The sequence below is a fragment of the Neocloeon triangulifer genome, unplaced genomic scaffold (assembly GCF_031216515.1).
Source record: "Neocloeon triangulifer isolate White Clay Creek 2 clone unplaced genomic scaffold, ASM3121651v1 ptg000008l, whole genome shotgun sequence".
Lineage (NCBI taxonomy): Eukaryota > Metazoa > Arthropoda > Insecta > Ephemeroptera > Baetidae > Neocloeon > Neocloeon triangulifer.
This window is the reverse complement of record NW_026775550.1, coordinates 984,573-994,903: the sequence shown is the minus strand read 5'-3', so window position 1 is coordinate 994,903 and position 10,331 is coordinate 984,573. Positions and strand designations below refer to the sequence as shown.

General features: G+C 35.7%; 1 protein-coding gene across 1 annotated transcript; it reads left to right on the top strand.

The window, feature by feature from the left end:
• The first annotated feature begins 989 nt into the window (after positions 1-989).
• LOC132194960 (NFX1-type zinc finger-containing protein 1-like) lies at positions 990-10,312 on the top strand. The gene is made up of 16 exons (XM_059616590.1): positions 990-1,133; positions 2,455-2,674; positions 2,949-3,079; positions 3,251-4,321; positions 4,389-5,583; positions 5,637-5,720; positions 5,787-6,058; positions 6,366-6,509; positions 6,565-6,869; positions 6,958-7,546; positions 7,977-8,358; positions 8,444-8,597; positions 8,655-8,769; positions 8,825-9,048; positions 9,103-9,368; positions 9,430-10,312. The coding sequence occupies exons 2-16, from the start codon at positions 2,464-2,466 to the stop codon at positions 9,981-9,983; spliced, it is 5,697 nt and encodes a 1,898-aa protein (XP_059472573.1). The 5' UTR covers positions 990-1,133; positions 2,455-2,463; the 3' UTR covers positions 9,984-10,312.
• Positions 10,313-10,331: the final 19 nt, after the last annotated feature.

Here is a 10,331-nt window from a genome sequence, read left to right as displayed (position 1 = left end):
TTTTTTGTTCTTGGCAAAAATTACTTCTAACTTCTAACTGGTATTTAGTTGATTTTCACACCCGTCGATGTGAGTTTTTTGAAAAACTTTTGCATTTCTAACCATGACTCATTTTTTTTCAAGTGTAGAAATTAGTGCAGTGCTTTATTACTGATCAATTTGGGTCAATTTATCACAATATATTATATAGTTTCATACATAATTAATTCACATTTCATGAGCTATATATGAATATTTTATATCATTTTATATATGTTGATTTAATGCTAGCAATTAATTCTTGTAAGTTTTTAATAGCATATTATCTGCTCAGGGAATTCCTGTTCCTACTCAGAAAAATTTTTAAACCGCATAAAGGTTTTTTGCTATGATAAATTATTAGGAAATATTTATTGAGGAGTCACCGTGTGAAAAACAAGCATACAATTTTAAGTTATTTATTTAAAAAATTTATGATATCATCAAATTATGATTTAAGTCTTTGACCAAAAAGAATCTCTAATAAGTTGCAACTTTTATTATTATTTATTGGGATATAAATTATTTTTTGAAAAGTATTATGGGAAAAATATATGATGAAATTTTATTTTTAATTTTTCAATGTGATAAGAAAATTAAAAACTAATTTTAATGACAGGTAATTAAAAAAAAAACGAACCAAACGAACACTTGATTTTTATTTCATCCTTCTTTGACACCGGCTACATAATTGCAAATTGCGGTGCCTTTCAATTAATTACTTTAATTACCGGCGAATTATAAAAAGAGAGCTCTGTTTGCTTTGCAGATTACTTTGGGCGCTCACCACCAGGAGGAAAAAATTCGCATAGTACAAGAAAGAAAAAGAACAGCAGCCGCCTGAGCCGCCGAGCCGCGCAGCTCTCATGACTCGTGACTCATTGTCGATCGGATTGCTTAGCAAAATCGTGCAGGCGCAAACACGAGAGGACGGAAGAGGTGGTGGAGTTTTGAAGGAGGAAATTGATTAAATTGAGCCGCAAAACTTCAATCAGACGGACAATTCAATCTCGATTTGCGCCGCAAGTCCTCATCACTGCGTCTCACTTCGACATCAGAGATTTTTATGTGTGCTCGTTGAAACTATCTTCGTCTCACCAGGAAGATTTCTGCAGGTATGCTATTCATAATGTACTTTTTAGGAATTTCAATTTCGATTTTATTTGTTATTTCGTCCGTCAAAATCATTGCACGAAATCGCTGCAGTTCGAGTGCGCTGGGTCCCGGCTTCGTTTATCTTATAATGCTCGCTCATTTTAGAGAAAAACTCGTGTTTTAGGACTTTTTCATGGCGAATATTTGTTTATTTTTTCATTTTCATCTTGAAATTTACTATTAATTTGCCATAATGAGCAATTTTATGACAGAGACGCCAAGAAAAAGAGGCACCAGCGTCAGTATCGCTTTGGTACTTCCCCAGTTTTTATACAAAACACCATACATAATTTATGAATAACGCGATCCAGCGTTTAGTTTTGACACAAGGAACAATTTTTTTTACTCTTTATTACTGATAAAAAGAATACAAAATTTAATTTAATATCACTGAGAGGATTATTTAAAAAAAATTTAATTTTTTGAAATAAATTTTCCGGATAATTTCATTAATTACTAAAGCTATGCATCGATCAATTATTACAGAAGTTGATTCTTGAATTATATCATATTTGTATGTAATTAATAAAATGAATTTCAATTATGTATTGCGATTTCACATTGCTGACCCCACTGCAATAATTATTATTTCAAGGAATAGGACAAAATTATTAAATTGAACCATATTTTTATAAATTGTTATCTTTACTTTCAAATCTTTAAAATAACCTTTAAAAAAATTATTTCATAACTAATTAAATAACAATAAGAAATTACAAAGCAAACCTGATTTATGATACCTAATTTTGAATTCTTACAATTATTATAGTGCAAGTTTTACAAAAATATGTGTTGTATATTTTGTATCAAAATAAATTCTGTAAAAGATGAAATATTTGAACTTATTAATAATTTCTTGATTAAAAATTTCAATATTAAGTACTAAATTTTCAAAACAATCTAAGAAAATTAATGTAGCATTAACAATATGCGCAAAATTAAATTCATAATTTTAAGCAACTGATAACACATTTGCATAATTTGGTAATGCACCAAATTTGTCGCTGCCAAAAGCATACTCAAGAATAAAAGTCATATCTTTTAGTCGTTATTTTTAACCATCTCTGATTTGCAACTGTTAACTGTGATTCATCGTAAAATTTATAATAAATTAATTCACCTCATGATAATTTGGCCACTTAAAAAGAAATATATTTCATAATTCTTCCTCAATCTGTTGCACATAAATTATGTTATTAATGAACAAATCATCAACTGTAATTGTGCTGAAATTATGGAAAATGCATGGAGTGATAATAATTTTTCATTTATTCTTTTTAGGTAGAAAATATGGAGGAGGATGAGAATCCAACATTTTTGCCACCAGCCCCAAGGCGGAGACTAGAAGGAAATAATGCAGCAGGAACATGGAGAGCTCAGGCAGCAACCTTGAGCGCTCTCAACCTGGATTCATCCGATCAATCAAGTGATGCATCTAGACCAGCCTTTCGCCCTTCGCAGCATCATTCTGCTAGAGGTAGCAGGGGCAGGGGCCGCGGAGGTTAGTAAAATTTAATCTCCGATAATAACATAACCATATTAAAAATTGATTTGAATTATGAATATTATCGTGATTAGCTTTTTACAGAATAATTTTAAAAAAAGGTTATTTATGAGAGGTTTTGTAAATAAAGTTTATATTATGTGAATTGGTCACCAAATTTAAAATTTCAATGTACATACTTTCAAAAAAAGTTTCCTCTTTCATTTCTCTAGATGAATGTGTCCAATTCCATTTATGATCTATTCTGATAAAATTGTTCTTTTTGTTGCAGGATTTGGAAGTTTTTCAAGAGGCTCATCGGTGCCAAGAGATTTTCAAAGCAGAGGCAATTCCCATCAGGCAAGATTTGACCAAAATTTTGTTGAAACTCTTCAAGAGCTGGTTGACCTACCAAGTTCTCAGGTACATTTTACTCTCAAATTCATAAAGTATGCAACCTGCAAGACACGTGTGTTTTGCGGGTTAGCATCCATTGCAATGCAAGGGGCTAAATTTGTTATTTTATTATTCTTAAAAAGAATTAGTTGACGAAAGTAAAGAAAAATATTAATGCTTCTTTTTTATAAACTCTAGGTCGTAAGCAAACTTGCTGGAAAAAGTGATCAATGGGATGAATTCGTCAAGGGAGACCTGACTCTGTCCAACTTTCAACTTGTTCTTCGAGTGCTCCGAAAAGTGTGCGAGTCGGAATTTGACAAACACAAGGCCATGCTGGTGAATCAAACCTGTCATCCTGATTTCCTGAACTGTTTTCCCACAATGTTGCTGAACGGTTCAATGCAAGACAGCTCTACTTTTACACAGGTGGCGGAAAACATTGCACTTTTCTTCACGACTCTAGTGACCATGCTGCCAATCACAGCATCAGGACTTACAAAAACGGTCCAGTGCTGTTTGCTTAGTCTAAGTGGCATCAGCAATCAGGATTCTGTGCCAGTTTCATCAGAGTTATTGGAAAAATACAAAATTTTGCTTGGAGACATTGAAGCTCTGCAAGTGAATGCTCCTAAGAAGCAAACTTTCCATGACCGGCGAAAGGAGCAAGTGGAAGAAATGAAATATGAGCAGCCACCTAATGACTTCAGGGAAATCAGCATCTATCCAACATACGAAGATATTGTCAACCCAGAAAAGCCTTTTTTGAGACCCAATGTGATCGACGGGGCCTACTTCAATGTTGATCACTATCTAGACGTTCAATTCCGTCTATTGAGAGAAGATTTTGTCAGACCTCTCCGAGAAGGTGTGCAGGGCATCCTGAAGGGCACCGTCAGCAGGAAATGTGAATCGTTGTCAGTAAGAGTCTACAAGGATGTGCAGTTTCTGGAGTATGTGAGAGAAGTTAAGGGAGGTAGAGTGGTCAGTGAGGGCACTTTGCTATGTTTTGATACGTCAAATGGAAAGCGCTCACAAAAAACAGACTGGGAGCAGACAAAGAAGTTCATGCATGGCGCCCTTCTTTGCTTCACGCAAAACTGTTTCCAGACGCTCCTCTTTGCCACAGTCAGCAGCCGTGAAGTCAAGTTCCTAAAGCAAAGACAAATCTTGGTCAAATTTTGCCAGAATTACAAGGAAAACGTTTTTGATAACAATGCAAAGTATATGATGGTTGAGAGTGAAGTTTACTTTGAGCCATACTATCAGGTAACTTATTATTTTTGTTGCACAATTAAAGAAAACAAAAATTAATGGATTTGAATCACTGTGACAGGTGTTACGATCTTTGAAAAGATTATCTTCCTGGAACTTCCCCTTCCCCGAGTATTTTATTGATGTGGAAATACATGATGATCCTCCAAGATATTTACTGGAAAATGAGCCTAATGTTCAGATTGAAATTGAAGGTGCGAAACGGTCACACCAGGTAACAATTTTAAATGAAGCAACCTGGCCAAGTGCCCACCAACTGGGCTTGGATGATTCCCAATACGAAGCCCTAAAAGCTGCCTTGACTAAAGAGCTCGCTGTGATCCAAGGGCCACCTGGAACTGGCAAAACCTTCATGGCTTTAAAGATTGCTGAAATTCTGATTCTAAACAAAATTGCCATGAATAGGAAAACTCCTATTCTTGTTGTCTGCCTCACAAATCATGCCTTAGACCAGTTCTTAGTTGGAATGCTTAAGTTCACTAAGCGCCTAGTACGCATTGGTGGTCAATCAAAGTGTAGAGAGTTAGATGATTACAATTTGAAGCAGATGTTCATTCCTCGGTCGAGGCCAAAAGATCAATGGTCCATCCGAGAGAAGCTGAAAAATTATTATAACGTTCTGTTAAAACTTGACGAGAACATTGCTGACTTCAGAGTGGCTGTTGAATTGAGAGAAGGAATTGTTATTCCTGATAATCATGGTTATGGAATGAGAAGAATCCCTCCAGTATTGCATTCGAGCATTGTCTCTACATTAGGATTAGACTCTCGCTACTATTCATTCAGGGATTTAAGAAGGGAAATAAAGCATTATTGGACGGAAAAATGCCTCGAGGAAATTAAAATGAATGAGCATATTTCACATGAGAGCAAACAGTTCTACACCCAACAAGTTATAGAGCAGGGCCAATATTTTACCAATATGATCAGCTATTTGGAAATGGGTGCTGCTGAAGTTGATGCTGATTTGAGTCGAGGAAAGAATCTTGCTGCATCCAATAGCTGGGCTAAACTAAGAAGCACGAATATTTCTGATCTTTGTGAGCTTCATTACTTTTTTCTTCACCAAGTGATGTTGGAGCTTGAAGAGCAGAGGACACGGCTCTTACAATGCATCAGCGAAGATAAGGAAATCCTAGATGAGATGCAACTTATGGACAAAATTAATGCACTTGGTGATCAAGATGTCATTGGTCTGACAACCACTGGAGCTGCTAGGCTGCACTCCATGCTGAGCACATTGGGTTGTCAAATTGGTAAAATCTAAAATTATGTTAACAAATATTTTATCAAAGAGTGCATTCATTAGTCATTGTCGAAGAAGCAGCCGAAGTAATGGAATCTCACGTTGTGTCCTGCATCTCAAAACAATGTGAACATCTAATTTTGATTGGTATAAAAGCAGCTTGATTAAATACTTGCTTTGATGAACAATAAATTAATTTTGATAACTCTTTAGGTGATCACAAGCAACTCCGACCAAAGATTTCAGATTACGAGTTGGGAAAGTTTTACAATTTTGATGTGTCCCTCTTTGAAAGAATGGTCATCAATAGGAAAGGGTGCATCACCTTGCAAGTTCAACACAGGATGGCACCCGAGATTGCAAAGCTTCTTGTGCCTACGATTTACAAAACGCTGGAGAACCACCATAGCGTGTATTGCAGACCAAATTTGAAAAGCTTGACCCAAAGGCTTTCATTTGTCACCCATTCTGAACCTGAGCACCAGGTATGGATAACACTTCCAGAGATATTTTGTTGAAGATTTGGTGTAAAGAAATTTATTTACGCCATTATAATTTCTTCCATTCAAAATCTTAACTATAAAGCATTTTTATCTGAATTAAACTAACTAGACCAGAAGTTCATATTTTTTATTAAACTGATATATGAAAACAATTGAATAGAAAAAATATCTATATCCATTTGTTTAATCGTAGTTGATCAACTTTTTTTGTGATGATTTTTGTACAACCATTCAAAATTTATAAACATATAAGTAAAGCCAAAATATATTTTACTCTTGCTGTTTGCAGGACAAGGATAATTCAAGTAGAGCAAATCCTTACGAAGCATCCTTTTTGATTTCTCTCTGCCAACATTTGCTCAAACAAGGTTACGATCCCAACCAAATCACAATGTTGACTACATACAAAGGACAAATGTACCAAATGAAATCGGTAACGTGCCACATAGTTTATTGAAATAATTTTTGAATTTTTTAATTTTTCATAGATGATCAAATCAATTTCGCCAAGTGACGAGGGAAACAAATTAGCCAACGTCCGAGTCTCTGTGGTTGACGACTTTCAAGGCGAAGAAAGCGACATCATTCTCCTCTCACTGGTCAGAAGCAATTCGGAAGGAAGAATTGGTTTTTTGGCAACTGAGAACAGAGTCTGCGTCGCTTTGTCCAGGGCAAAGCAAGGTATGGTCATTATGGGAGACATGGGAATTCTCTCTGCAAAAAATGCAACTTGGAAGAGCGTGCAAAAGTCCATTCTGGATCAAAATGCCTTGCATTCGTCTTTGACGCTTAGGTAAATAATTTATATGTATTTTGCATATCTCGTACCTGGGGGGGATTTTACTGCTTTTTTATTTAACAAATATTAATTTTGGCTATAGATGTGAAGTTCATCCAGACTTCAAATTTGAAGTAAAAAATCCTTCAGACTTCCAACAACTTGCTCCTTATGGCGGCTGCAACCAGATTTGTGAAGACCAGCTTGACTGCGGCCACCCTTGCAATTTTGTGTGCCACTTGATGCAAATCAAGCATGCAGACATTAAATGCGAACTACCTTGTGAAAGGAAATGTGACGCTGGGCTTCACTCTTGCAAACAAAAGTGCTTTGTCGAGTGCGGCTCGAATTGCACGGAAATGGTGCATAAGAGCCTTCCGTGTGGCCACAAGGCTATGATGCAATGCCACATTGAGGAGGAGCAATTCTTTTGCTTGGAGATTGTGGACAAGAAGTTCCCTGGATGCAATCATGAGGCTAAGGTCTCATGTTCTTGCAAAAGTTGTCCTCTGCTGTGTGATCTGCAGGCGCCATGTGGTCACAGCTGCACTTTGCAGTGTCACACTGACACTAATCCTGATCACCTTGAATACAAGTGTACCAAATTGTGTACAAAGATTAATAAGGACTGCAGGTCAAATCATCCTTGCAATAAGAATTGCTGGGAGGAATGCGACTCTTGCAAGACCATGGTAATTATATTTATTATAATATTAACTGAATTAATTTCATTCTACTTTACAATTTCTTAAACTTTCTCTTTAACCCAAATAAGGTGAGAAGAAAAAATTAAAAATAGTTTTTATGATTATTATTTCTGATATTATAAAAAAATAATATTCTTAATAAATTATGAAAAATGTTAAACGATGTAATAAACGAATCTTTTTGCTGCACATATGACATATAGAGTTTTGAAATAATCATATTCAAAAAAATTTCTGGCACAAAAAATAAACTTTGTTATGCGTTCAAAGAATGAAAACTTAAATGCATATTAATTTATTTTAAGATTTTTTGAGTAAATATAGAATGAGATGTAATTCTAAGCTTTTTCTATGGAATTGATTGAAAAGCTGAGTTTTTTTTGTACTAACATGTTTTTTCAAATTATGTTATCAGGTGAAAGCTAGGAGAAGCTGCGGCCATTCTTTGGACTTGGAATGCCACATTGACCCTGATAGTACAGAGTGTATTGGCAATTGTCGCAAAATACTGAGCTGTGGTCATCATTGCTTGAGGAAGTGCAATGTGGAGTGTGACCCGTGCATGCAGCCGGTAGAGAAGGTGATTCCCGAGTGTGGTCACTCAGCGAAGGTACATTGTGGCAGGGAAACTACAAAAGATGATTGTACGGAGCAGTGTGATAAGATACTGCCCTGTGGACATGTTTGCAAAGCAAAGTGTGTTGAAGAATGCACAACTGATTGTATGGAGTTTGTGGAACAGCAAATTGGAGATTGTGGACATGAGATTAAAAGGCTATGTCTGGAAAAAACCAAAGGTACGTTGCGTATTTAACAATAATTTTATGCAATTTTGCCAATTTTATAGCAAACATATTATAAATTTCCTTTAACAAAAATCAGGTTTGAAGGCAAATGTATTGAGATGCAGCGTCAAGTGTAATGCTGTGCTGGAATGTGGTCATGAGTGTGGTGGAACCTGCAAGACGTGCCACCAAGGAAGATTCCATGTTCCTTGCAAGCAGAAGTGTTCCAAAGAGTTAATATGTGGCCATATGTATGTTTTAATTAAATTTTTTATTAAATCTGAGTTATTATATTGATATTGCAACAGGTGCCCTGCTAAGTGTAGTGAACCATGTCCGCCATGCAAACAGAAAAATAGCATTGCCTGTGATCATGATGAAGTACACGAATCGTCTTGTGGCATGCCAAGGAAAATCTGCAAGGTTAAATATTTTTATCAAGAATATATGCATTTTATTTTATAACTGCGATTTTCAGGCAAAATGCAATGCGAAATGCAAACATGGGAAATGCACTCGTCAGTGTGGCATGTACTGCAACTATACAAGATGTGAGGAAAAGTGTCCCAATACGCTGAAATGCGGGCATCGGTGTGCTGGTTTCTGTGGAAGCCCTTGCCCTAGCCTTTGTTGGGAATGTGATAGAGAAGAATTGCTGCAGTGTTCATTTCCATTTGGTACCGAAAGTCTTGAAGACCCAAGGCATGTAACAAGCAGATAATTTTTTATTTTATAATATTCTCAACATTTTTTTAGGTTTGTCCTGCTGCCTGACTGCCAACATACAGTCGAGGCAGGAGCTCTCAAATTGTGGTTCAAGAGGCAATCATCAAGAGTAGAAATCAAAAGTTGTCCTCTGTGCAAGGTAAAGATTTCGGCGAGACTTTTAAGTTACAAGAAAGAAATTTGGGAACCATTTGATGACTTCAGCCGGATTTATGATAAAATTCGGTCACACAGTAATTCATTGGCCGACCAAGGAACATACAAAGCGTATAGCATTGCGGAATCCTGTAAAAAAGGTACTTAATACATAATTTCATTTTTATTAGCACACATGACTAACAATTAAAAATTATTTAGTTGGAATTAAGTCATTGGCCAAATTTGGGGAGCAAATGAAATCAAATTTGAAAATCTTGGAAGGAAACCCCCCAGATTTGAAGGATGGGAAAAAACAAAGGCATGGCCCAAGTATTGTTTTCATCAATGAATTGCCTTTGATGAAGATGAAAATGAAAATCGTAAAAGTAATGCTAGAAATCCTGAAGCCACCAGCTAAGCCCACTGCGAAGCTTTTCAACGTCAATGATGTGAAGGCTGAAGTTGACTTTATTGTTAGCATGCTTGAAAAGTACAAAACAATGTCAACTCAGCATACTGAAGATTTGAAAAACCTTCTTTGCGATTTGAAAAATAAAGTTCAACCAGGACAGCCAGCAGAGGGGGTCGAGCTTCCCGAGATAAATCTCTTGCGCCTAAGGTCTCTTTGGAGGAAGTGCTTGAAGTGTAGTAACTTGGCATATAGCTCAAATCAGGATGGCACAATGGAATGCAGCTCTTGCAAAAAATCTAGAGAGAGGAACAACCTATTTGATCGAGATCGATTACTTGATCTTAAAAATTTGCCCTTGTAGTTAGAGCAGTAGGTGTTTTAACAGCTTTATCATCTTATCAGTGTTCATGCAACTTGGATGTGAACTTCATATTATATGTGGTTTGAAAAATGTCGTTTTTGATTATGAATTTTCATATATTTCAAATTTTTTGTATATAATTGACTGAGAAGAACAAATAAAAACTACATATATAACTGCTATATAAATTTTCAATTTGTTTCTTGCATTTAATTGAATATGAATAATCACTTGTCAAACATCTGCTAGTTGTAAACCCTTTCTTCTCTTTTCTCCAATAAAAAATTTCTTGTATAGGCCGAGAAGAATAAATAAAAATAATAACAATAAATGTTAAATTTCTTTGTT

What these genes read in the sequence shown, in the direction of transcription:
- LOC132194960 (XM_059616590.1), top strand. Translation starts at nt 2,464, where the DNA reads ATGGAGGAGGATGAGAATCCAACATTTTTGCCACCAGCCCCAAGGCGG. An exon ending in CACATTGGGTTGTCAAATTG is followed by an intron (nt 5,584 to 5,636) that starts GTAAAATCTAAA and finishes TGCATTCATTAG; the next exon opens with TCATTGTCGAAGAAGCAGCC. An exon ending in GAAAGTCTTGAAGACCCAAG is followed by an intron (nt 9,049 to 9,102) that starts GCATGTAACAAG and finishes ACATTTTTTTAG; the next exon opens with GTTTGTCCTGCTGCCTGACT.